Consider the following 27,131-nt stretch of genomic DNA (forward strand, 5'->3'; position numbering starts at 1 on the left):
TCCTGGAAATTTTTCCCACCTAGATATTCCAACATTAACTGTAAGAGGTATTTTTGAAAAGTGGAAGTATTTAGAAACCACAGCCACCCACGAAGTGGCAGACCATATAAAGTTACACACCGGGGTTGCTGAGACTTGAGGCACATGGTCCCTAAAAGCTGGCAACGCTCTGCTGACTCAGTAAGTGCAGAACTCCAAAACTCCTCTCGCACTAACATAACACCAGGCGCTTCTTGATATGGGTTTCATGGCCAAGCATCTCCTGTAGGTGTAGTTTATCAGGAAGATATCAAGTTAAAAATCACATGGGGAGGATAGTATAACTGGACAGAACGGCAAGATCCTGAAAAGTAACTGATAAATAAAGCAGTCAGACAACTGTAGTAGAAAAGAAAGTTTAAAAATGTGAACAAAATTAAGTACAAATACTTACAGTTTACCCTTTAATATTACTTACTATACCGCAAAACAGAAAAAAAAAATCTAAACATGGTTCTCTTGTCCCTGGTGAATAAGCAGATCTATTTCAAATCAATCAGACTAAAGAGCTGCTGAGCAACAGTGCCTGTATACAGGATTTTTTAAAAATGTATTTAATGTTGTCTTACTGTATTATGAACGGAGTCGACAGTTCCGGCTGGACGTAAACCCTCTCGCGCGTGCGCAAAGAATGCAAAGACTTCGCGCGCGTTGTGGGGATCAACTGAAAAACTTAAAATAAGAAGCAACCTGTCATGTCCTCTTTTTGTGCCAAATTTGACAGCACAGTAAGTAGAGCTGTGTATATAATATTATCTCCCTAAGGTATGTAGTAATCCCGGGCTAGCTGATGGTTATGGTCTGAAATTATTGTTGGCTCGGAGAAAGTTTAGCTTCTATTAGCATCAAAGTTAAGCTAGCTAACTTCAATAAAGCCTGATGAGGTCATAAAGGTTAGCAGCATATCTCATGACATAGCTCAGATTGCATGTACTGCAATACATTTATATAAAGCATCTCATGTAGGCTCATGTGAAGATAACAGATAACTTAGTGTTTAGCTTTTTGATGGCAAATTAATTAAACTTCTGAAAATTACATGTCAATACATAATTTATATAAAGTGAGGCCTTTTAAGATAGGCCTATGATTGGTAGGTTTATGTCTGCTGTTTTTGTTTACAGTCAATTTAAAGAGGCTAAAACCTTTTCTCACAAGGATGGCACCTGCACAGAACACGCAGGTGGGAATGCATACACTTTCTCCCTTTGTAAATATTCCTATCACTTAATTAATCAATATTCAGGCCTAATGGTGAAAAGTAAATTGTATACTTCAACCTTTTAGTTGGAGCACATAATCAGTGAGGCGGTAAAGTCCGGAGATGTCCGAGCACTGGATGTGTTCTTGCAGAGGGAGATTTATGAAGAGACTCCCATGAAATGCTCTCAACAGTTTCTCAGCAAATTGGATAAACTTATCTGCAGGGTGAGATAAAACTCAAAACACCCAGTTACACAATATGATGCTGCGTTATCAGTGGAATTAATGAAACCATATTTATGTTCCATAGGGTTTGGCTCAAAAAGACCCCAAATTGGCCAGTCTGGGATTTGCCAGTCTTTACAAGTGTGGAAAACACCTAATACTACCTGGTGGTGACCAAGGACTTTTGGGGTTAATAGCACAGGGTCTAATAAAAAAGATGAGTACACACGTAATAATACATAAAGGTACATACTATGTGGGTTCTGTAAACTTATGTAGTCTGATTGAACCCTTTTTTGTGCAGATGGTGGAGTGGTTTGAAAAATGCAGACAACTGTGGATTCAGTGTGGGCTGCAGTGGGATGAGAACTTAATAAACCTCTCTGAAGACTTTTTAAATGCTTTAACGGTGAGCTAACTTCTAATAAGAAACACACTTTGTAAAGTCAACTGTTTCAGTATTCTTAATTTGGTTTGTTTTTACTTTCTCTATGTTAAAGGTGGTTCATCAGGCATGCGAAGAGGGTATGGATTTACATATCTCTATGTACTGTAGATAATGACATCTTTTTATACTGTTTAAAAAAGTGAATGGGGACATATTTAAGTGTAAGATGGATAAGAGTTTCTAACTTAAAAGAGGTTTCTAATAAGTTTACAGCAATTTAATGATGACTCTGTATACAAGAAGAAAGTATTGACTTTGTCTGCTATACCATGTTTTATTTTATTTTTGCAGGGACATACAAAATCACTGAGTCCTTTCTGTATCCTATTGGCCAGTTGGCTGTTGACCCTAGAATCTACGTCCTGATCCAGAAAGAGGTGTACAATAGTTTATCTAATTTTTTTAGAGTAACACTGAACCTGAAAGACCTCTGTTTGGTACAGTTGATTAACTGCCTAATAATGTTTTAACAGGCAATTCGGAAATTCAACTTAATTCTGGATAAAATCCCAGTGGAACTTAAAAAAGACACGAAGATCCTAATGTCACAAGAGGCCTCTGATATCATGTATGTCACTGTAGTTTTCTTAAATGATTATTAACATTAAATGTAATACAATTGGAAACATGAATGATCACAATCAAGAATGAATTACCACATTTACTAATTATTAAGAAGTAGATTGCTCATTTGATTACAGGATCAAACTGGCTGATCATATAATGGATGTTGGTGGTAAGCTTTCTTTATACGTTTCTCTTTACCCAGAATTACTATTAAAAATAAAATATGTAAAACACTGTTTCTGTTTCCCCCTCAGACTATGACTTTCAGTCATCCTTGATGGAGGCATTGTGCAGAATGGCCACAACTGACCAGAGGAAGGAACTTGCATATAAATGGTTCAGAATGAGCCTTGTGGCCAGTGCATTTGCCAAAATACGTGATTCTGAATTTGAGACGGTAACATTAGTCTGTTTTGGTTTATTTTATATTTGCTTTTGATTTTTGATGTACTGGTGCTGTTGCTGATGTTGTTTATGCTGAAAGGCTGCATAAAATTGAATGCAAGTGTGTGTGATTTCAGGCTTGTCGTACATTTCTAAACATGGTGAATGGGATGCAGGGAGACAAGAGAAGGTACATACATAACAGAGCTCAGTGCTATACAACACATGTGGTTTCATTTGTAACTTTCATTCTAAACCTGAGTTAATATGAATTTTCATATGTTTGTCTATTTCTCTAAGAATATTGCATTTTACAAATTCTTTCGCCAAGCTCTTTTAATAAAAATCTCTAATTACATTCTGTATTTGGGCCATATTGACTGGAAAGATTTACTGAAAGTTCTGATGACACAATTCTTTGTGCACTGTAGGGTGTATTCCTACCCTTGTTTGGAAGCTTATCTGGACAGCAGTGAGGTCAGTATCAACAGGGATTCTGTTCTAAAATGTGAAAAACAAAACTGAATTTGAAACAACTCAGTTATTAATTGTCTGAACACACATAAGGTATCTCTCACCACACAGTCCTAGTCTGTTTAATCTAATAACAGCTTATGTCCAAATTCATGCTGTATTGTTAATACTATAAGTTGCTGTTATAATAAGGTTGTGGTTATGTTGTCAGTTGCTGATGCCCTCGGATGAGAAACTTGAGGAATTCTGGATTGACTTCAACCTCGGCAGCCACAGCATCTCTTTTTACTTCTCCTTGGCTGATGAAGAGGTACAGATACCTCAAATCAGTAATATACACACATATACAATATACATAGTAATATACACATTAAAAAATCTCAACTTTTGCTTAGCACAGTCAACATCTGCTTAACAAACTTTGGTTTACCCTCAAAGGATAGCCACTGGGAAACTATATGTCTCAATGAGCATGAAGTCCAAAGCTACACTGTAAAAGGTAATGTATACACAAAGGCCAATGCATATGTGCCTGCTCGCATTCACTGAATTTTTATTTGCATGCGACTTTGCCATTTCGTATAAGTATTTTCTCTAATAAAAAATTTCTTAATGTCCAGAGGAGGGTAAGAGGCAGGTCTTGCAGATCAAGCTGTCAGAGGTGGTCATTGTTGGTGCAGCTGAAGGATCCACTCTTACGATCCATTTCAGCTCCTCGCTGGACATCCTGCAGGCTGTGCAAAATGTCTATGGACACAGCAAAAATAAAGTAGAGTCTATCTGTCTTTACTGAATTTTCTTGCTACACCACAATAGATACATGACAAGTAAATTCTAAGGTATACATTAATGTTAAAAAGACTTTCACAACAAGTGGAAAAGTCTATATTTTCCACTGATAGAATGGGGCTCCAAACAGAAGCTAAACTGTGGTCATGATGAATTTAAGTATTTGGATTAAGACTTTCTTCTTCCGTCAGGGCTCATCTGTAGTGAAAGCTACAGCTAGATCTTTAATGGAGAACAACACTCAGGTAAACATTGGTTTGTCAACGTAATGCTCTTATTGTACTTCTGTAATAATTAGTTGTCATCTCAGATTCCAGTGTTTATTAAACTGTCAATATTTGAGCTGGAGTTGGGTTTAAATGGTAAATTGACTGGTTCCTATAGCGCTTTTGTCCTCTGATTCTCAAAGCGCTTTATGCTTCAGTGCTTTCTGTATCTTCTCCAAGGACATTTGGTAGTGTAATATATTGAAATGTATAATATTTATTCTTAATTTAAATCGAAATTATAATGGGTGCAAGCTTTTGTGTGTGGGGTTTTTTATTCATGTGGTTTTATTGTATCAGAAATCTTTTGTTAATGTCTAAAAATATTTTTCATCCTGTATGTTCATCTTTTTTTAGGTTGTTCCAGAGAGCCAGGTGTCTCTTGGTGAAAGTGAAAAAAGTACTGTCAACTACGTTTTACCTGCTACAGCTGCACCAGCACAGGTAGAGATTTAAATTTTAAATTACAGACAGTTTAGACTAGACAGGAAAATGGAGTGGGAGCAGGGGCATACCATGATTGATATCAACATAAAGTTAAGTCAGTGAAGGCAGTGTTTTAGCTTACTTTACAGAAGTGTGCATATTTTTCCTGGTATTTCTGGGTATGAACAAAATTCTGCTTTATAAATTAAACCCCACTGAAAACGGTTAAAATACTAGCTGCTTCTAGAGATATGCAGGAAAATCCCTGTAATGTGTATAATATTATTTAATGTAGCAATGCAACACATACAGCACATGCAACTACCTGCAAAATAAGAAGGAAAGCAGAAAAAGATCAGTTCAGAGAAAACGAATGAGTCAAAACACAAGTTGGAAGTTAACGAAGATTGATACAACAAACAATTCCTCAGCTAAAGTCAGTATTTGCAAATATTTATCCATTTATTAATATAAATGTTAACAGCTACACTCTAACATCTTTTTTAAGGCTGGCATCAGTTATATAATGAAAGTGTAAGACAACTCTTGGTTGTGATACTTCAATAGAAAGGCACACCTGAAACTTAACAGCAGAGGGAGCACACAAGCCACCAAATAAATATTGAGCAGTATTTTCCTCACCATGGATTAAACACTAAATTCCTCTTAAACACAGAAGTTATTCTGTAAAGACTTCTGTGTTATTATTGATGTGAAATAAAATCTACAAAACAGACCATCATAAAGATTTATAGACATCTGATTTTCCCTCCAGGTGGTCACCCCAGCCAAGATGAAGATTTCTGAGGCCACTGCCTTTTTTAGCAGCGGCGGAGCTGGAAGTGTGCATCGTTCCTTCTCTCTTGCATCAAGTAGGTGACAGTACAAAGTGTGAAGAACTGCAGCCACACCAATTCCAGCAATTGTACTAAGTTACAGGCTTTATTTTATTGGTGAGAGAAATAAATGGGCTACATCACAAGAATAAACATAATCACAAAAACAACTAAATATACAAGTTGTGAAAGAAGACAAAAAGAACACCCTATACAAGTAATTTTTGCTTTTTTTTAATAGACTGTATTATAACTCTTTAGAGTATGGATAGAGTAAACATGTAAAGATACTAGAGCTGAATCAGATTCCTCATGTCCTTTGGGGTTAGTTTAGTTCGTATGTAAATACTAAGTAGTTATTATGTGTCCAGTTGTTTCATTTGTGCTCAGTTGTATCATTCTCAACCACTGAATAAATCCTGAATGAGTATGATATTTTTTGTCCTCCTTTTTAGACACTCCAGCCAATGGCATTGGAACAGAAAAGTCACCTCTTGAAGTGGTTAGTTCACATATCACCACTGTTAAGAACTGCAGTCATAGCAGCTACTCTTTAATGTATTCAGTATTAAGTTTTAGTTATACTCTGATTATATTGCTTTATACTGTAAGTCCTTGCATACCGCACAAATAGTGTAAAGTAAATGTTCATGTTTTTGTAATGTGTACTGTTTAGCCAAGTTAGGAGTAGTTATACATCAGGTCCAGGAAATTCAGTTATTCAGTTACTATCGATGTGATGCATCTCTACAGAGCACAGCCTCTAAACCGGCCATCGAGAATAAAGGTGACAAATACAAAAAGGTACAGTCTATCTATAAATGATTTAATTTTTTAATTTTTTTTTTTACTACTGTTGCTACTTTTGCATGATCTTTTTAACCTTTTTGATTAAAGGAGACCATAATATGATCCAGCTGTGTAAAAAGGGGTTTTGCTTTTCACGTTTCTTAATAATTCGATGTTTTAACTACCTAGACTTATCTAGACCTCCTCTGGTCACCTAACCATTGAATTTCCATCAGGGTACTGGTTTGTTCTTTTTTTTGTTTGTTTGGTTAATGCTCATAGCCTGATGTAAAGACATAATTTCCACACAGTCAGAATAAAGTGATGTAAAAATCGTTGCTGTTGGGTTCTTAACAATGCAGTCAGTGCAGCAATTATAAGCAACAGAGGATTTAGTATGAGGCACAAAGTAAATAACTGTGTTCTGCTAAATATGAAATATCATACAGTTTCATTTGCTGTCATTTGCAGAGCATACCACTGAAAGATGCTGTGAACATGGTTCTGGCTGAACAAGGAGGAGAAAAATCCAGAGGTATGATATAAATATATTTTCATTGTTTTTTGCTTAACTCAGAAATAAACTGTATTATCTTTGTTACATACAGCTTTATTTGTTTAAAGACTCAACCCATTACTGGCCTTTTCACTTGCAGAGGAGAATTTTGTGCCTGACACCCAACCCCAAACTGGGAGTAACATGCAAGTATCATGAAGAACCTCCAGTCTGTTTGCATAGCTGCATAGCCAGTGTTCTGATTGATATCTGTATGTAATGGGTCTATCTGAGTATATTTATGTTTTTATTTAAATTACAGGGCTTCTAATTGGCACAAATTTTCAGTTTCAAAAATGCTGATGATGCCAACACAGAAAACGAGTTCCCTGCCAAGATCTGGTAAACTAAGGCGGCAAAAAATATCTTCAGTATCGCTAAAATTATGAAACTGTCATTGTACATTACAGCTAGTAAAATATACAAAAAACAAGCTAGTTAAATGTTAATGCCATTAACAATTATCAGGGTTTTGATTACAGTTATTTTCCTCTCTTTAGAACCTTGTTCAGCTATGCTGCGTCCTCAGGAGCGCTCCTTATCATCGAAGTGGTCAGTTTCAGCCTCGAGCTCAGTCTGCCAAAAGCAACTGCATATCCAGCTCAGCGAGCGACTGCAGCAGGTCCTTAAGGAGAGGAACAAAGACTCTCCACCTCCTGAAGCATCTGATATGAGAAGGGACTCGAATGAAACAAATGCAGAAGACCAGTATGTTTCCTCATTATGTACTTCCAAGCCGCAACATGCCCAGAGCAATGGCCGTGCAAAAAGGAAGAGCAAGGGCCAGACGTCACTGGAGACTAGTGCTGTTCTCCAGACCTCCACAACTAAAACTCTAAAGGAGAAAAAAACACTCAAATCTGAAACTGAAAGTAAGAGGGCTCAATTAGACAAAGAAAAGGTATGACTTCTGTGAAGTTTATGCAGCTTAATGTCAAGTCCAAAATTCTTGTTAAGAATTAAGGTTTTTTTTGTTTCTTTGGTTTTTTTATTCCTTCAAATTTCTGCTCTCAGAGAGACTCAGAGGCTGCAGGCAGCATGGTGAAGCTCATCTCTAGCCGCTATAAGGATAATGGCCAATCTAAAGAAAAACACACTTCTGAAAAGCTCACTCAGAACTGGTTTCCTTCTCTTGTCAACAGGTATGAACATTTAGGGCTGTAATTTTTCCATTTTAAATTTCCACTTCAATAATGTCATTAATGGAGCTGTTTTTGTAGTAGAACAATCTTCAATATGAGCTGGTTATCAACTGGAAAAGTAAGTGATCAATATTTGAATTATGTCTAGGATTAATTTGAGTAATTTTTAAAATATAGTTTTTAAAAAAAACATTGAAAGCACTTTTCTGTATTTATTTTACTAAAGATAATTTATTGATTCATTTGATGTATTTTAGAGAGAAACATCCAGAAACCCAATTACATCCTACAGCAGAACCAAAACAAACTCTGTGAGGCGGAGGTAATCTAAGTCGATTAAAACATTTCAAAGATATTTGAAGATAGATTTGTCTTTCAGTGAATGTAATAGTTTTTTCCCCTGTTGTATAGAGATGACGTTTTTGCATTCAGGACCAATACACCCTTCAGTTCTGAGGTAAGTGTTACTAATGTGAGTCAGTTTTATGTATTGACATGTATCAGCATGAGAACTTAGAAAATTCAGGATTAAAGTTAACAGTCTTGTTTCACTTATTTCATTTTAGAAGGAGAACATAAACACCTGTGGCATACAGAGCAAGTAGGCCCCATTGAGAATGTTCTGTGACTTTTATTTGTCTTAAATATTAATATTTTGTTACAAATCTTTCTTAAATCTATACTTCCCATATTGTTTGACAGTGGCATCCACTCCTCGGTACTCCTCAGCACAACCAAGAAAGAGCAGCCTATGGCGAAAGTAGGCATTCATTGTATGTTTGTGGAAACATTTTCTTCATGCTTGTGTACTCATGTCTGTCCTCTGCTGTATTCTGTGTTACAGAAGAAGGGGCATGTAAAAAAGCACCTGTTTAGTGACACAGACACAGAAAATGCCACAACAGATCTCAGCTGGCTGAGAGAGTCAGCCACAAAGTCCAAGCCCAAGGTTATCAAATACTCCAGGCAGGCGCCCATCAAACCTAGACCTGTCCCACACCATGCTTCTGGTAGGCCATTAAAGTTACATTCAGACTCAAAGTCTGAAAATTGTTGCATCACGACTGTATGCCAATAAAAATATTTGAAAACATCAGTAATTGCATACAGGTTTTGTTTAATTACAGTTGAATCTCCAGATTTAGTCCCAACCTTTCCAAGAGCTGGATTGGGTAATAACAAACCAACTCAGGTAAGGAATGATTAATGTTTTTGTAAATTGTGTGCTACAAGCTGCACTATTTTAAGTAACCACAGTGTGTCACTGTTGTATCAGAAAAACGGGCGCATGAAAAGGGACCTTGGTCAGCCAAAGGAGAGAGTAAAGCTAGCAGCAGCACCTAGCAGACAACATGCAGCTACTAAGAGGCCCAAGAGAGTTGCAGCCGCCTCTACCAGAAGCTACAAAGAGCCAGATACTGATGACAGTCAGCCAGAAGAACCTGAGGATCCTCCTGCTACCAAGGCAGGAGACAGACTTCTTTTTCTTAAGCATTGTTACTGCTTTTTGTTTTTGTTTTTTTAAACGGTTAACAGGTACCACTTTGCTTTTTTAAGTAATCCTATTGGCAACAGTGTCAAGAGTAAACAAAAGATGAAGCAGACATGTTTATTAAAACATTTTGTAAATATATATAGTGTAAAAAGGCAAACTTCATCCTGCCTCCACACATTATATTGAATATCAAAATGCCTTTTTTCATGGACTTTCATGGCCGTCCTTTCAATACTCTAAAGGTATACAATTTTAAGCTCAGGTGTAGAAAATATATTGCTCAGTCACAGTGTTAATAAACTACTCACTAAACCATAGTGAGTTTTAAAAATACACATTTCATCTGGTGAAAAGACAAAAAAACTAACTTTCAAGCCAGTGCAACAATAATAATGTATATTTTGTACCTTTCTTTTCTTTATAAATAGTACTCATTCTCTGCGAAAACCGTGGAAGTTCATGCAACTCAAAAAAAGAAGAAAAAGACTGACAGCACCCAGCAAATGGAAAACAATATAAACCCATGCGCAAAGAAGCCAGCCACTTCCAAGGTCATTTGTGTTTAATGTCATCTTTACTAAGTGGTTATGTGAGAAATGGCTGGAGCAATATCATATTTATTTTTCTTCTGAATTTCAACAGAAATATTTTATAGACCAGCAGAGGAAGCATGAGAAAACCTCTGAGCGAGCAGCTGCTACCTACAGGAGAAAACGCAACAACAACCAGTCAGATTTTAAAAAACCTTCTGTACTTAAGGTAGGACATCAGTTCTGCACAGAAATGTTCTTATTACTTGTTGTCTTCAACTCACAGCTTTATATCTTTGCAGATACTAAGTGTTTATACACTTATATGTTATAGATGGGTAATTCAGAATTTACACAGCACATGTATCACGAACAAGTGGTAAATTTAAATGAAAAACGATGACATCCATGGGCTAACAGCTTCTCAGTTACAAGGTAGAACTTCCCTAAACCATGCCCTGCTTTACCCCTTTGACTCAACAGGGGAAAGCAATTTATAAAGACGTTAAACTATCAGCTGAGACCAGAAACTCACTAGAAAAACCCCAGATTTTTTTTTTTATCAGACCTGGCAGCTATGTTTATCATATTTATACAGTCTTTGATCTGAATATATTTCAGTAGTTTATTATTTAACGTCAAAAGGAGAAATTTAATTTTTTTTGGCTGTATTTAGCTGAGAATATGCTGTGGTCTTAAATCTTCACCTGCAGATTGTGTTTCTGAATGGATTTCACAGTATAATATGTTGTCATAAATAACATACTTTGTTCTCCAGCAGAGGCCTGAAAATGTTCCTCAAGAAACTTCAAAATTGAAAAAGACAAATGCCCAAGAACAGATGAGTTCATTGAAGGATTCCTGGGTTACTTGCCAGACCTCTTTCTGTCCATCCCCTCCTCTCATGGAAAAGATGAGATGTAAGATACAATAAAAAACGACTCTCTAGCGTCAGAGTTAGATAAGAGCCATTTGATCCCTCTGACAGCTGCTAATGTCTATTTAATGTTTAATGTTTGATCAAATGGTTTGTTAATTCCATCACAGTGGTGACATGTATCATGACCCCAATTCCCCCCTGACAACCTTAGACACTGTCAGTAAAAACAGAATGCAGTGATTTGTAAATCATATTAACCCATATTTTGTTCACAATAGAACACAGAAAATAACATATTAAATGTTTAAACGGAGATATTTTACTATTTCATGAAAAATAATAGCTCATTTTGGATTTGATGGAAGCAATAAAAGGCTGGTAAACTAAGTGTGCTTAAAATGAAACCACTGGAGAAAGATTATGCACTTAATTAGATTGATTGGCACAGGTTAGTAACGTGATTTGGGGGTAAAAAGTGCATTTCTCAGAAGTAAAGATGACAGGTTCACCTGAAATTCATTTCAAAATGAACTTGAATTTTTTCTTAAAATGATACATTTTTCACTTCTTTCTATTCTGAATTAAATATGGGTTTATGGTAAAATGGTAAATGGCCTGTATTTATATAGCGCTTTACTAGTCCCTAAGGACCCCAAAGCGCTTTACATATCCAGTCATCCACCCATTCACACACACATTCACACACTGGTGATGGCAAGCTACATTGTAGCCACAGCCACAGATGATTTGAAAAGTTTATGAACTTTTCAAATCATTGGATTATGTTGTTATTTTTCACTGCATCGCAATTTTTTCAGAATTCAGGTTGTACTTAATAGTCATTTTAACATTGAAAAAAAAAAGTTTTCCTTTAGTGACACATATTTTTTCTTCAGCAGAAGAGTGGATGGTAATCTTTGATTTTCATTATTGTGTAGAAACATTGACTCTCAAAAGGTGAGATCGTCAGAAATGCTAACTTAACGTATTACTCCGAGTCATAATGATGAGTCTCGTTATCTTTCTTAACATTTATATTTGTAAAAAATTATACTCTTCACACAAAACCCCCTTTTTGTAACGCTGGTTCTTTATCAGCTGTTAGATATTTGTATAAACCCCTGTGAAACAATTTGGTGCCGGCAATGTGTGTTTCCATGGCAGTGAAACCTTTTCACTCTAAACACTTTATGTAAAGCATTGCATAAAGAAACCTTTTGCTCTCCAACCTCTATGTAGAGGAACTTGTGTATATTGACCTTCTACTCTTTGTCCAACTTCTGAAGCCAGCTGTTTGAACATCTGTGCTTATTTTGGATCCCCGCAGCTGCTGATAGGTCAGTCCCAACCTTGGATTTGACCTGCTCCCCTCTTCTCACCCCGCGGGGATCCCCGCTGCCTGCCTCCCCTAAGCCTTCTTGCCAAGACACCCCCTCGCCAGTCCTGCTGCTACCCAAACCTAAAGTCAGAAGTAAAGAAATGTGCAAGTCTTCTTTCTACACTGCAGAAAAGAATCATGGCTCATCCAAGACTCATTCTAAGCAGTCTGTCCCTTCTCTCACTTCACTTGGAGGACAAATCCCTGCACCTCCGACTGAACTTAGTGCAGCAAAGGTACATCACCTTTCTGACATATTATGGCACTGTGGTAAGGTATCTGTCAAGGGTTAAAACAGAAAGAAAGTGTTTTAGGGTAGAAAAATACTTGTTTCACATTCACCCTAAAAAACGGCACAGTGCAAAATATATGAGTATGGGTTTTTTCTAATTTGTTGAGTTGAAAGCATATTTTTTTTATTTCTGAACATTGCTTCAGCAAATAGTGGAGTATTCCAGTGTGGGTGGTGTTCTGTTATTAAAGAAAATAAATAACAAAGTAAGATGGAAAGGGTAGTCACACCTAACTCAGCAAAAAGGCCAGAAGGGAAAGAGTGAGGAGGCCTTATTGATTTAATTTTGTCTTTGCTCCTCTTTGTATAAAGTTAGTCCAGTATACTGCACATCTGTAGCGATCTGCCGTGGGCTGAGTTGTTAAATTCATCTGGACTCACCATAAAGATGTTTATACACTCATTTTGGCATCTTTGTCAGGTCTTTAAGCTATTCATGCACTAACTCTGCATAGATGTTATTGATGTCAGTCAACAGTCTTGTGAGAATCAGTAGCACAACTTGAATCGTAGTGTGAGTTATTATTTCACTGAAGTAAAAACGTAGGCCACTGACTTAAGCATGACTTAAGCTGAAATTCCCAGACTGTCCGAGAAAAATGTGGATAGGGATGACTGAAAATATAACTCCCTCCCCTTAAAAACCTTATTTTGAACCTTGTCCTTTATAAGCAACTGGAAAGTTTGATTTGCAAACTGCTAAATTCTACTCCAGACAGTTATTTTCTCTAACATGAGATGGCTACGGCTAAACGAAGCCATTCTTATGAGTTAGCCATGTGAGGAATTCCTAATAAATAGATCTTTTAATTATGGGGAAATGCACATGATGATTGAAATGACCTACTTAATGCCGTACAGAGCAGATAATGGCTTTGCAGCACTTAATCTGTGCTTCTTCATGCATTGTGTGAAATGTCTTTTTCATTTATTGTCACTTATCTATGGCAGACATGATCATTAGCTAACCACAAAACGAGTTACCATATTTTTTTTTTTTGACATTATTTCTCATCACTTTCTGCCGCCTTCAATCTTCTATTTGTTTCCAGATTAGTACAATCGAACAGCATCTTTCTTCAGCACCTCATTCTCCTTTGTCCACTCGACCCCTGCTGACATCCACACTCCTTGAGCTGGACAAACCACCCTTGCCTTCTCCTGCTCAGTCACCATTTCCAAATGACACAATTAGCCATGGCCACTGCTGTAGTTTGAGTAATGTGTCTTCAGTATCCCAGATTTCACTAAGCTCATCATCTATTAACTCATCAGTACTCACCAGCAAAGTTAAGGACGGTCCCACTGTTGCCCTGGCTCTATCTGTTAAAGCAGAGGTATTGGCTCTTTACTGATTTTTGGTTTCTTTTTTTGATTAATGTAACTTTACAGCTGAAGAACCAAAAAAACTTTAAGAACACTAAATCACTCAAACTAACTAACTCATTACTGTCCTCCTGATAGATGACGCCACTGTCAGACCAAGACTCAAAACTCGCACAGTCTCATGTTTCAGGTAAAATAAACGTTTAACTTGTTTTTTGGGGGGGTTTGCCATAAATTTCCTGGTTGCTACAGTTTAATTCCACCGTTAGGTCCACTCTGCACCAAATTAAAGTTGCGCTTCATTATAAAATGGCATCCTATCTAATTGTCACATCTGATTTTTGAAACAGGGCCCAGCCGCAAGCGCCACATTTCCTTGTCTAGTGATTCAGAGGACGAGGAGACAGAAGAGAGTATGAGAAGCAAGATGAGAGGGAATCACTCTCCTCATTTGAAGCCACGGAAATTATTCAAGTCGTGTAAGACATATTCAGAGTCTCTTACATAGATAAGCACAGGAAAACCTTAACTACACATGCCTTAATCAGACAAGTTAATATGTGTTTCAACTTTGGCACAGGAAGTTTCTTCATGTGTTTTTTTTTTTTAGATCAGGATTTTACTACATCCAAATCTAATCTAAGGTGATCTATCTGAATGTATTTTTTGGAACTATTTTGTTAAATTGACGTTGTTAAATTATATGTGATGTAAAAGAGATACACAGGAAGTCAAAATATTCCTTGCAGCACAGTCAAAACATCTTTGTTTTTTTATAACTATATGATTTAGGATGTAGTGAGGATATTTAAGATATCAGTGGCATCTTTAAAAGATCTGGTAAAAAAAAACTATGAAACATTCTTGAATCAGAATTTGACTCTAATGTTGTCCTTTCTAATATGTTAATGTTCCTGTTTGTTACCTACAGTTGAGGTGCCTGCTGTGGATGAGTTGAGCCAGGTGAAGTCTTCCTCTGGTCATTGGGAGGGTGAAGTAACAGATGGAGACGTGGATATTGATGAAGGTTTAGATTTGCCAGAAATTGCTGTAAACCCAAGAAACATGTGTCAGCAGTTGAGCTCGGAGCTCAAGAAGAAGTTCCAGGTTGGAAATGTGTCCAGACATACAACATAGTTAGAGAATAGTGCTGCACACTACATTGCATCTGTGCTGTGTTCACAATTTAAAGGAACACTTAATGTTGTGAGAAATCTAGTATGTGGTAAACATGTATTTGAGACAGCAGTGTGTACTGCTGTTGAATGATTACTTACAAAACTGCTACATAACCATATATGTTCATGTTCAGAAACGTTACAGCATGATGGAGCTTTACAACAAGCAGTCTTTGAAGACCGTCCAGCAACACGTCTCTTCCATTAATATGCAAATTACCAAATGCAGGTCAGTTAGTTTGTCAGTGTGTAAATGAACTATAAGTCTGATCTTTTCGGTTAATATGCAACATTTGTTATCGCCAACCTTTAATTAATTTGATGGCCGATAGCACACTAACAGAGAAGTCCTGAAAGGCAAGTGAGAATCTATAGTGATCATTTTATTTTAACCTAAATTATTTTCTCTTGTGTGTTCATAACTGGAGAATATGAAAAAGAAAGATTTGGCAGAATAATCTATTCAAAAAAAAATGTGTATCTGGGCTTCTTCACACAGGGGTCCTTAGCAAATGTGAAATCTAGTTAGAAGTAAGTTTGCTGTGTTAATAAATCCTTTTTATGTTTTATTGGCTACAACCCTACAGTGGTCTTTCATGAGTGTGATAGGACACTGTAATCTTTGTTTGTATTTCCTTGTAGATTTCTACTTTTCTGGTTAATTGTCTGTCCTCTCTACAGGACTCAGAGGCTTAAACAGATTCAGAAGGTCCTCCTGGAGGAGATACACAAATTGGAGCAGGATGACACTGTGCTGAAAAACATGGATAATGACCTCACTGTAGGTTATTCTGACTCTGTCTGCCACATAGAGAAAATGCAGAAAGCGATATTAAAAACAAAATATCCAGCCATACAATGTTCTGTTGAATAATACCTGCCGCCAGGATGATCTGTTGTAGATTTGACCAGTGCCAATGGTTTTTCCTTATACAGATGTACTGGAAAAAACAGATGACGGCTTTCCATTCTTACCAGAAGCAGGAAATCACAAGGTGAAATTAAAGCGTGTGTTTGTGTGTGTTTGAGTACTAAAAGAGTCTTATAATTCTGTTTTCCACACTCTGATCAATGGTGTCCTTTCAGGTTTAAAGAAGAATACACAGAATTATCAAATTTTTCTGTTGGAAGAAAGATTAAAACTTTTGATTTGAAAAAAGCTTTTTTCATTAAGCTTGAAATCATCAACTAAATACACGTCCTATACATCCTATTCTTCCTACTATCATTTAGCTGGGGTTATCGTAAGCATTCCCTCCATAGTTACACTGCTAGTAGCTGAAAATAAAAATAAAGCACCCCCATTTATCAACTTCCCCCATATGGTAATTAACACACATAATCTATACAGTCGTTTCAGATATGTCTGACTTCGTCACTCAGTGAGTATATGAGAAACCAATATCAGTATTATTCCTTTGATAAACATATATTTTATTAATTGCCATTTATGCCCTCTGTTTTAAAAAAATTCCATATGCAGTTTATTATGCTGCTAACTCCTCGAATCTGAGAAGGGATTGTATTAAATGGGTCCTTTAGCCACAATACTCTGCAGTCCATACTTGTGTCACTAATTTGTCGTTTGTTCTTTGTTATCTTGGTAGTTCCATCCTGAGTGACACGATAGCCACGAAAATATTTAAAAATGTGTAAAAGAAATCAGATATACAGCTCCATGGTTGTCTGTCTCCTTATTTCCAGAAATGAGCTCCTGAAGAGAGCGCTTCAGAGTAACACGTGCAACAGCTTGGAGTATGAGGAGAGAATATTCACATCTGAGGTGTGATCCTCATGCATAGACTTCACAGTATATCTAATATTTGCTTCATTGTGTTGCTTGAGTGCAGTCTGTAGCTGTAACTCAAAATTCAGCTTTGAATAATCAGTGTTTATGTGTTTTAATTTAGAAGAGGTCATCTGCCTGTCAAGCTGTCTATCAAATATGACTTTTGCTGAGTGGCCTTTGTGACATTTTGCTATCTCTTTTATTCTCCCCCTGTGTGTCCTGACTGTGTCATATTCTTTATTACCACTCCCAAAAACCCTGCTGCTGTTTGTGCTGTTTTCAGATGTGCACGATCAGAAAAGACATGAAGTCAGTTCAGGACAAATTCCTCAGTGAGATGGTGAGTATGAACAGGTGAAACTTCAGGAAACAGAGAAGAGCTGGGCTTGCATTGTGTGTCTTTAATGTTGTGTCCATCACTCTGTCAAAAGAACAATGGTTCTGTGAAAGCTTGTGCATAAGCACGTACCATTGAAAGAAAAGTATGACTCAGATGATGTTGTGTAAGATCTCAAATTAAGCGTCTTTCTCGAATGTTTCTTTGTGTCCTTTATAGCTGGAGGGAGAGCTCCAGAGAGTCAAGAAAGGACTGCATGCTTTGTTCTTCCCCTGATGAGGGAGCTGGGTTTGAGTTCAACACTGTCCCGGAACGCAATAAAGCAGGTTGTGTGTTTCGTGCTGTCCTAGGCAGTTCTGCTGTGCTCAGTCAAAGTATTTTCATGCAGTGTTTGTTTTTCTGGATTCTGCTTTGATTCCATGCAGATGTCTTTGGTTTATTCTAATGGTGCTTTGTTCCAGTGTTTGGGATTTGATTGGAAATATTGTGTTCTGGTGTTATTTTATGGCTTTTATAAATTGAATAAGTTTTGGTGTTATTGTAAGCTCTCCCATGCTATTCATTGACTTGACTCTATTTTTAACCCTAATTCTTGATTTATTCATTGAAGCTTGTTAAGTACTAGAAATGGTCAAGTAAACTTTCAAGATCTTAATTGTATTGATTGTTTTTTAATAACTCCTCTACCATATTGTTAAATGAAAATAAAGTTGTTTTAAAAATAAATGAGGCAGCACAGTTTAAAAAAAAGGCCTTGTATTTTGAAGACAAGTAAGTGCTTACAAAGGTATTTCTCTTTTCAGTGAAGACGTCGACGGTCCCATTCTGATTGACATACTGTATGTACAGTTAATATCAAATTCAACCCCCAATGCCACCTCCCCCACGCTGCACAGTCTTTACACAGTCTTGACACATTATTCATCAGTTAAGAAAAGGTGAAGCTGGTCACATGCACAACTTCTTCCCACTACACAGATTCACACAATCTTGTCAGGAGTCCATGAATTAGTACAAAAAAAAGAAAAAAAAACAATGACTGAATGACAAGATTGTTTTGTTTTTGTTTTTTTAATACTCTGCTCTTGTCCTGAGAGTCAGAGGCTCCACCAAAGTCTCTTCCACCTGCCAGTTTCCACGTTTGGCACTCAGCAGTCTCCAGGACACGCCAGTGCTAACATTACCATCATCATCTCTCCCATACCCGTGACTTCATACTGATAATATGATGGTCAAGGGTGGCGGAAGATTCTTTAAAAAAGGCGCGCCGAAGACAGAAAGGCTCCGGGCTCTTTGAACTGTCGCCACTGAGCAGCTTCTAGCAGCTTCAGGAAATGTCAAAGCTCAGCATTTCTTCACAGAAGAAACTCCACACTTTCACGGTCGGTGGAACCTGGAGAGACAAATAGAAAGAAAGGGAATAGAAATAAATGGTGAGAGCAAGAGGGTGCCTTTGTTACCAGATGCCCTTCTGTTATTGCAGCCATTAATCAGTTCTGTGGCTCTATTTTTAGCACAGCCATTTACAGTGCTGAGAAGCCAGGCACCTACACTCCTACCTTCCCTCTAGGTCACTGTTACAACTCACGAGGTCTCGTGCTTTTCAAACATGATTAAGCCAAGGACACGGTGGCCTTTCATCATGCTTTGCTACCTGGTAGTGAGAACTCTCTGGAGGACAACCTCCCCCTCCCCATTATAGCACTCCCATCTATCTTTAGCTCCTGCATGCACCTCTGTATGCTCAAGGAGAGCTAAATTTAGACTGCTGCAGCTTAGAATAGAGCATCAACCCATGCATGCATGTTCTTCCAAACACAGGCAGGCGTTTCCAAATGCTGACCTCGTTAGATGTTTGCTTGAGGCATGCACTTCCATCTCGGTGCTCTTAAACTCGTTCAGCTCTTTCCGGATTGCAGCCTGTTGGGAAGAGGAAAAAAAATGCATCAGTGCATCAAGCAGCAAAGCAACAACAGGAAGAAAGAAATATATATATTTGTGTATAAAATCAGGCTAAAAAGTTTAAAGAGGACAGGGGATTTTGTGAGATAAGCTGATAACAGCAACTTGCAATGCTGGATAGCCTGAGTAATAGGTCAATGGGGAATTTGGGAAAAGATGTTGGGTATTTGTTTAATCCAACTGACTTACATAGTGAAATTGATTTTGGCGATAAGTCCTGAGTGAGTGGTGGCAATAAGACATAGAGATCAACGTGATGTGACTGCACTATCCAATACATACCTTGTCTGCTGCTGACAGACGAGTCCAGGGCTTGTCTGCTCTCCTGTCGTAGTCCTGAGCTTTAGCTACCTCCACATAGTCACTGAAGCGGATGAGGATCTTTCTGTCCCGCAGTTCATCTACCGTGGGCCGCTGGTTGAGCTGGAAGAGACAAGGTGCCAAACATTTGTCACCGTCTGTTGTTTACATTGAAGTAACCAGAGCATCAGAAGAGTGTATTTAATAGAAACGGAGTCTCACCTTTCTGTTTAGCCGCTGTTTGATCTCCCTCCTCTCCTCTTGTTCTGTCTGGTCGTTTCTCTCTAAGAAAGTAAAAACAGCTCCTTTTAAAAATTCATAATTAAATTTTTAAAAAATGAAGAAAAAAGTGTACTCATGCGTTGTTTACTGCGCTGATTAATGCATGATGTATATGGCATGCCTCTCTGTGAGATACTTCGCTGTGAGTGAAGTATTCGGGAGTAGTTTTGCGGTGTTTGAACTCACGTTTCAAAATGTTCCGACTCTCCAGCTCCTCCACATTCGGTCTCTGGCTCAGCCTCCTGCGGAGAAACACCAAAACCACGTTTTGAACCATCGTATCTTCAGATAACCTGTCCGGTCCTCTTTAAACGGGCTGCAGCTTCTTCGCTGTGCGCGTTCTCGAGAGGAATCCCCTATGTTTCCATCTCGCATCCAAACCGCGGCTGTGAGACTTCAGCGGAGGCGCTCCCCACATCTGGAACAATCAGCGAAGCTAATTCTCCTTTTTTGTTGTTGTTATTATTATTTTGAGAAGTCTGCTAATTATTTCTCGGGTACTGTGTGCTGCATCTCAGATGCGGTAGTATCTGCTGCACAACGCCGCAGCAGTGAAGGCTCTCCTCTCTACTACTCGCTACACGCGCTTTTCAACTGGGTCGTGATGAGCTGCTGGTGCGCGACTCCCCCCAGTCTCCCTGGTTACTGCATGCCGAATTAATGGAGGCGGGGCATAGCGGGCTCTCGCTAAAGGCATCCCCAGCCTCCTCCTGATGTGCGCTGGACTACTGCCACAGTCATCTCTCACCCTCTTTGTTGCACCAGTTGAATTCAGTTTTTCCTATTTTGTTTTTGTTTTTTAAATGAGGAAATATTGTTATAAAAAACATAATTTACTTTGTGATATAATACAATCTCTCAGTGGTGGTGCTCAAATGACTGAATTTAGGCTCCCACATGCTGACCCATCACCATCAAAGAGCCCAAAAGGTCTTCAAAGTTCAATATCTTTTGCTGCTGCTGACATTTATTATTTATACAAAGGGCTCAGCTTCAGACAGCGTGCGGCACACATCACAGTGCACCTCTACAGGTGGAAAGGACAGAGAGGGTAGAGCACAGCAGGGCTCTCTTTATCCTTTTGACCAAACCAATATTTGGACTCTTTATAGTTCTTGTTCTGTAACAGATCAAAGTTAAGTCACATAGAACGAGCTGAATGAGGTTTTGTATGTTTATCGCTGGATAGACGGGCACATAGCAGCCAATTAAATTGTTGTATTCTAAAAGTCTGTTAATACAATAGAAAACCACATCTGTGAGAGAGCTGTTTTCACCATCCATGCACAAACTATGCAGGTCTCTGTTGCACTGTGTAATGAGCATTAAGCGCAAACTCATTTTCTTGACATGCCTTTTAATTAAGGGACACAAAACTGGCAGAAAAAAAAGATAGCGGAAAAATCTGGTGTGTGATTTTTATTTTTTCAGATGCTCTCTGTGTTTTTACTCAACGCTGCATAGGATAATGAGTACATTCAAGCAACAAGTCTTTGTTAATTAACACGTGTGACCAGACACAGCACGTGGAGTCGCATGAGGAATTATTCAATAGCTTGGCTCCCTTGGTGAGGTCTCCTCTGAGACGTGTGATTAGAAATGGAACAAAAAGCAGAAGGGTGTCTACAATGATTACAGCATTTTGTTCCATCAGAATATGAGGATCCCATCTTTATAAACATATACATGCACACATATGTATTTATTAAGCCTTACTTAATTTTTTTATGTATATTTGTGTGAATGCCAATATCTTAAAACCTCATTGGGGGGAAACAGCCCAACGTGCTGCTTTTCTTTGCCTCATGACTCTTCGATAAACAAAGACAAAGTGTTCCCACAGCTCCGAGGATATTACATTTTAAACACATGGAACAGGAATATCGCTTCCAATGCCCTAGTGGATGCCACCAGCCACACTATTATTGACCTGATCGCCTTGTTGCTTAGCAACGATACTTGGTATCCTTAAGACAATACAGTCTTCCTGCACAAATTCTGTCTTCTGCCTAGTAACACAGGGGAGGGGATTTCACTACTCCAGAAAGAGCCCTATGCGCTTTATGCAGAAGCTGTGGCTATTTTTAGAAACAGCCCCTTAATTATATTTTTTTGGTCTTTGTGGGTGAGTTGAATAAATAACACATTACTGTCAAGATTGGATGCTATTTTGGTGGGCAAATGAGATTTCCTTGTGAGATGTATGAATCACGAAAGCTACATTACCCCTCTGCTCTCAAGTGAGGAGATTTTATATTTTGGGGAACCCTGAATATCCACACTCTGACTCATAACTGTAACGCTACATCACCCACCGCTTTCTGAACGAGAAGAAGTAAGATGTTTAAAAGGGATCCCCCAGAATACTGCAATGACGCATAAACGCCCATCGGTTTAGGGATCTCCATTAGACACTTGAGTTGAGATGTTCGCAGGAAAATGAGTTAAAATAGAAAACCAAACTATGCCTGCCGGGGGAGGAATACAAAAAAAATCAAAACAATAGAAACGCCCACGTGTGGTTGATGGAGGCGCTCGATCTTTTGTTTCAGCTGCCAACTGCAACAAGGAGACGAAATTGGCCATTCCAAGCTTCCTTCATGTTTCAAGTACAGTAGCAAACCCCCCACCCCCTCCTGCTATTATTTCTGCTGCTATAACTCCCCGACATTTATGGAGAGGAGGGAGCGCATGGGGAGATGCATTATTGAACAGTGTCAGGAGCTAAGATTGGAAACAGCACAGTATGACTGCAGCACAAGTGCCAGGTGGTGCGATTCTAAAGATAGAAAGGTCATTTATCACTGACAGGATGGATGATCATTCAGCATGAGTACAGAGAGGTAGATTTTTTTTCTCTGCCGCTTAACTCATATGAATTGTATTGAACCCAGATCATTCTACAAACCTGGGCAGTGCAGAGGTTCACCCAAATAAGACTGCTTTGGGTATCCCCACTGATGCTCCTTTGATTTATGGTTGTCTAAATTCTTTACAAAATGAAATCAAGAAGGAGTAGTTCAGCAAAAGCCAGTGCTCTGTATATACGTCTTTATGTAACAACCGCTGTGCTACAAGTGGAACTTCTCTGTCTTGAAATATAGACCCTGAAGCGCTTATGTAAGCTACAGCCATGCTCCATCCTCACCTTTGAGTAGAGTGTTTTTGCTCGAGAATGCTTTAAACCTGTTTTCCTCTCCCCCAAATAATAATATATTTTCCTCCAGTAAATCTAAGAAAATGAGGAGGCGGGAGTATTATTAGTTCTCCCGCAGACAGACTGTAGATCTTGTTCTTTAGAAAGTGTGGTTGGCACTCTGCGCTTGGCTGGGAGTTATTGCATAGTGGGTTATGCAACACTGTGCCGTGCCCCTGTTTGATACGGCTGTGTTAAAGAGCCCCAGTCTTGTGACACGAGACCTCCGCTGTTAGTCTTTGAACATCAAGTTTCTCACTTACATTAGAAAAGAAAAGAAAAAAAAAATTAATGTCCTGGCAGCGCTTTTGTACAGAGACATTTCCTGGAAGAACTGTCTGTCTGTACCCGTTGTATTCCAGAAAGCTGAAGAGTGGCAAGTTTTTAAAGGCATCTAAGAATTTCTGGTACATTTTTTATTCTGCGGAATATATTAAATTGTTTTATTCAGTTTGGCCTTGTTTGAATAGATGTACTATTACCACAATGGGTAACTTCTAAGTTTAAAACTAAGAACATAACAAAACATTCCAAAACTAAGAACTGACCTTTAGTAAGAAAAAAAAAAGAACTACACATAAGCAATCTGAGCAGATTGTGCAAGATAAATCAAGTCTGTGCAAAAGACTCGGATAATCCAGTTAGAGCCATTGTTTATCTCACACCTCCACCTACTCTTAGCTGTTGTGTAACCCAGGCAATTAAGAATATACGTTTACCCTGGAAAGACACTGCCCAGATGTTTTTTGGGCTTACAGTGCATTGTTACATAATGAATTACATGGAGACTACACGACACTAATATGGAACCATGGCTTTAAAACCCCCCAGCAAAGTTGATGTTACTGAGTTAAAAGATATCTTCACAAGGCAACCTACATAACCTAAACTGCTTTTTCTAAAATGACCAAGGTTTTGTTGCAGGTATTATGACAAATTAATCACTAATACTCCACAGACAGCAGTCAAAAGAATATTTCATAGCTTACTTGGCGAGTTTCATCTCAATCTGCTGGCGAATTTCCTGGCGCTCCTGATCACTCCTTGCTGGGAAGATATTCCTGTCTTCCAGCTCCTGCTTGCTGGGCCTGTTTCGTAGTTTGAAAGCCAGCAACTCCTTCCTTAGCCTGCGAGGAAGTGTGCCTACAACCACGCATGCAAGCATTAAAACACAGAGCGCTGTCACTTATTTTTAAACTTTGGAGAACTTTGTAAGGGATTTCTTCCTATTCATATCCTAACAATGGCTGCCAATGGCTACTTTATCTCATCCAAACCTCCACACTAACAGATAATTGTTTACAGTGGCGTTTGGAAATATTTGGGCAGAAACTTGTTGGGTGTTTTGCTGTGTAGTATAAGACAGTGGATTACACATGGTAAAGTTCATACTTGAAAATTAAGTGTTCAGGTATTTCTTATCACCAATAACCAAGCCCTCATGTCTCCTTATCATGCACAACATGTGAATAAGAACAAGTGGAACAGGACAGTGTGGATTAGAAAAAAAAGAGAAATGAATTCAAACTTGTGCATCTAATTCTTGTTTTTAAAGCGATTAAAGATGTATACTGTACAATCACTCCACTCTAGAAAAGAACAATTAAATGAAATCATTAAAAGCCTGAAATGAGCAAAACATTTGTGCCCATAATGAGTGTAAGCTTACTCAAAAATCCTAAAATTGATGCAAATGCAAGACTTTCATCCCGTTGAGTGTAAATGTTTCATTTGTAAAACAAGTGCACCCTGTTCAAAACCAGAATGTGCAAACTCTGCATGCACTTTTACATTGGCCAACCCACCAGAGATAACAGACTCGTTCCAGCCGTCCAAGTCGGTGGGGAGGCCTGAGGTGTTGGAGAAGCACTGGTCCAGCCGCACATTCTCCTTGTTCTCCTCTGCCTCCTTCTTGGGCCAGTCAGACCCTCCAAACCCCACACAACTTCCCCCCAGAGACGATGTGTGTTGGTTGTCCGAGCTGCAGGAGCGAGAGAGCCGTCCGTCGGAGCACCACATCCGTGGGGGTGAGCCCTGCTCACACCCATCGTGGACACTGAGGAACATGATGCGGATGTGGACAGTGGATTTAAAGGCAACATTTTAGTTGAGGAAATTATAGGCCATTATAATTTACAAAATACTATCACAGTATATTAGACGCAGACTATATTACGATGAAGTCATAAATTGACGTAGTAGAATAGTGATAAACCAACAAAAGAGCTCTGTAGCAATCCAGTGGCAATGGTAAAAGGCAAAATCACATGTAAACAGCTGTATGGGTTCACTTCAGACTCACCTCTCCTGTCTGTTCTTAGAAGCGAAAGCTCTTTGCAGTTCCTCCATTATGCAGCTAGGGGGCATGGGAGGGTGTATCATATTGCCTAGATGTGGGGACCCTGAGGGGTTGGCCAGAGGCCCTCTTAGTGGCAGGGTCATTGAGGCCAGACTTTCTGTGGCCCTGGGTAGAGGCTCCTTGGGGAGGTAGGAGTTGGGCAGATGAATAGGGAGTGATAGAGGACCTGAATCTGACAAATGAAGATGAGCAGGTTAATTAATGTCTTCTTATCTATCTTTAGCATATTATTTTATTTCTCTATTATTTGTTTATTTCTTGACATCTGCTAAATATGACAAGAGAATGGCGTGTGTGAAGGAAATGAGGTTTTTGCAAGGATTTCGTGCAAAGAAATGAGATTGATATTTGTGCTCTGCAGTTTTTATTGAACCACACAGTGATGTGAAAAAGAAAGTACACTCTCTTTCAGTGCTAAGGTTTAATTTATCAGGACATAATAAAAAATTCATATGGTCCTTAGCAGGCAGGTATAGTGTGTTATTATTCATTTACCAAAAGCTGCACAATACATGCATAAATCCAGAAGCAGTGTGTGAAAAACACTTTTACTGATTAATATAAGTAGCAGCTAGGTTTTGCTAGTCACATGCATTTGATTAACTGACCATCAGTAAATGTGAGCACCTCTCTTGTATGGAATTATATTTTATGACAAAAGTATAAGTTTGAATTCAGTACGCCTTACTACTTAATTTAAAGATCTAGGACTATTACTTTTAACGCAGTATTTTATAACTGTGGTACTGGTACTTTTACTTAAGGAAAGGAAACAGTTCCTCCACCACTGAGTGGTGTTGATGGTGGAGGAAACACTGTCAAGCACATCTTCCAAAAATAGTCCATTGGTGTTTAATTGCATTGCACTGTGTTGACTCTAAAGGGTACATTCACATCACATTTACACTTATTAAAAATAAATGTCTTTGCTTGTTATCTTGCTTCAATTGTATTTACCAGCATACAGTTCAGATAGAGATATGCTTTATACAGCTCTTACAGTGCTGCAAAAAAGTATTTGCACCCTTTCTTATTTTCATAATTTTCTGGATATTTGTTGCACTTGAATGTTTCAGATCACCAAACAATTTTTATATTTTAATATTAGACAAATATAACTTAAGTAAATACTAAAAATATGAGCCATACCCTGACCTGCTGAATCGAGAAATCACTTAAATAGAACATGTCTGACAAAGTGAGGTTGGCTAAAAGACTTCAAAAAGCAACCCATCATGCTGTGATCTGGAAACAGATGAGAAAGTAATTGACATCCATCAGACTGAAAAGGGTTACAATGTTATTTCTAAGGCTTTGGGATTCCATTGAGAGGCATGATCCACAAATGGAGAAAACCTGGAACAGTGGAGAACCTTCCCAGGAGTGACTAGCCTACCAAAATTACTTCAAAAGCCCATCGACAACTTATGCGGAAGGTCACAAAACAACCCACAACAACATCTGAAGACCTGCAGGCCTCACTTGCCTTAGTTAATGTCAGTATTCACGATTCAACAATAAGAAAATAGGCAAAACTGGCAAAAGTGTGCTGAGGAAAAAACCAGTGCTGCCCAAAAAGAACACAAAGGCTCGTCTCACATTTGCTGAAAACATCTCGATGATCCCCTAGGACTTTTGGGAAAATATTCTCTGGGCTGATGAGACAAAAGCTGAACTTTTTGA

The 27,131-nt window shown here is 38.4% G+C and overlaps 2 protein-coding genes across 7 annotated transcripts in view; one reads left to right on the forward strand and one right to left on the reverse strand.

The window, feature by feature from the left end:
- Window positions 1-661: 661 nt before the first annotated feature.
- On the forward strand, window positions 662-18,075 carry sycp2 (synaptonemal complex protein 2). 4 transcript variants are annotated; one of them, XM_085261123.1, is made up of 47 exons: window positions 662-767; window positions 1,164-1,222; window positions 1,327-1,467; window positions 1,553-1,682; window positions 1,770-1,876; window positions 1,968-1,992; window positions 2,207-2,292; window positions 2,389-2,483; window positions 2,617-2,651; window positions 2,737-2,879; window positions 3,004-3,056; window positions 3,298-3,343; window positions 3,552-3,650; window positions 3,779-3,839; window positions 3,961-4,109; window positions 4,321-4,374; window positions 4,753-4,839; window positions 5,597-5,693; window positions 6,113-6,159; window positions 6,411-6,461; window positions 6,918-6,981; window positions 7,103-7,148; window positions 7,265-7,344; window positions 7,503-7,903; window positions 8,017-8,144; window positions 8,223-8,262; window positions 8,402-8,466; window positions 8,556-8,601; window positions 8,711-8,745; window positions 8,847-8,904; window positions 8,989-9,154; window positions 9,272-9,336; window positions 9,421-9,609; window positions 10,068-10,190; window positions 10,282-10,398; window positions 10,948-11,089; window positions 12,377-12,663; window positions 13,772-14,056; window positions 14,184-14,235; window positions 14,396-14,524; window positions 14,977-15,152; window positions 15,358-15,452; window positions 15,905-16,004; window positions 16,160-16,218; window positions 16,928-17,006; window positions 17,296-17,352; window positions 17,569-18,075. In XM_085261123.1, exons 2-47 carry the CDS (start codon window positions 1,199-1,201, stop codon window positions 17,623-17,625), a joined length of 4,671 nt encoding a protein of 1,556 aa, XP_085117249.1. In that variant the 5' UTR covers window positions 662-767; window positions 1,164-1,198; the 3' UTR covers window positions 17,626-18,075. The 4 variants fall into 4 exon arrangements, with proteins under 4 accessions (XP_085117249.1, XP_085117250.1, XP_085117252.1 ...); XM_085261124.1 differs by having other exon boundaries at window positions 10,951-11,089; XM_085261126.1 differs by having other exon boundaries at window positions 8,992-9,154.
- Window positions 18,076-18,088: 13 nt separating this feature from the next.
- phactr3a (phosphatase and actin regulator 3a) overlaps window positions 18,089-27,131 on the reverse strand; it is a 34,570-nt gene continuing 25,527 nt past the window's right edge. For all 3 annotated transcript variants that reach the window (XM_085261129.1, XM_085261130.1, XM_085261128.1), the window contains exons 5-12: window positions 25,392-25,620; window positions 24,895-25,145; window positions 24,079-24,232; window positions 20,080-20,135; window positions 19,834-19,895; window positions 19,594-19,734; window positions 19,193-19,269; window positions 18,089-18,742 (exon numbers count right to left, since the gene is read on the reverse strand). In XM_085261129.1, the coding sequence (XP_085117255.1) occupies window positions 18,727-18,742; window positions 19,193-19,269; window positions 19,594-19,734; window positions 19,834-19,895; window positions 20,080-20,135; window positions 24,079-24,232; window positions 24,895-25,145; window positions 25,392-25,620 (986 nt within the window). In that variant the 3' untranslated portion in view covers window positions 18,089-18,726. The remainder of the gene's footprint in view (window positions 18,743-19,192; window positions 19,270-19,593; window positions 19,735-19,833; window positions 19,896-20,079; window positions 20,136-24,078; window positions 24,233-24,894; window positions 25,146-25,391; window positions 25,621-27,131) is intronic.

The sequence above is a fragment of the Mchenga conophoros genome, linkage group LG20, assembly GCF_057382185.1.
Source record: "Mchenga conophoros isolate Kocher_MC1m ecotype Shallow Benthic linkage group LG20, M_conophoros_male_GT1.1, whole genome shotgun sequence".
NCBI classification, from domain to species: Eukaryota; Metazoa; Chordata; class Actinopteri; order Cichliformes; family Cichlidae; genus Mchenga; species Mchenga conophoros.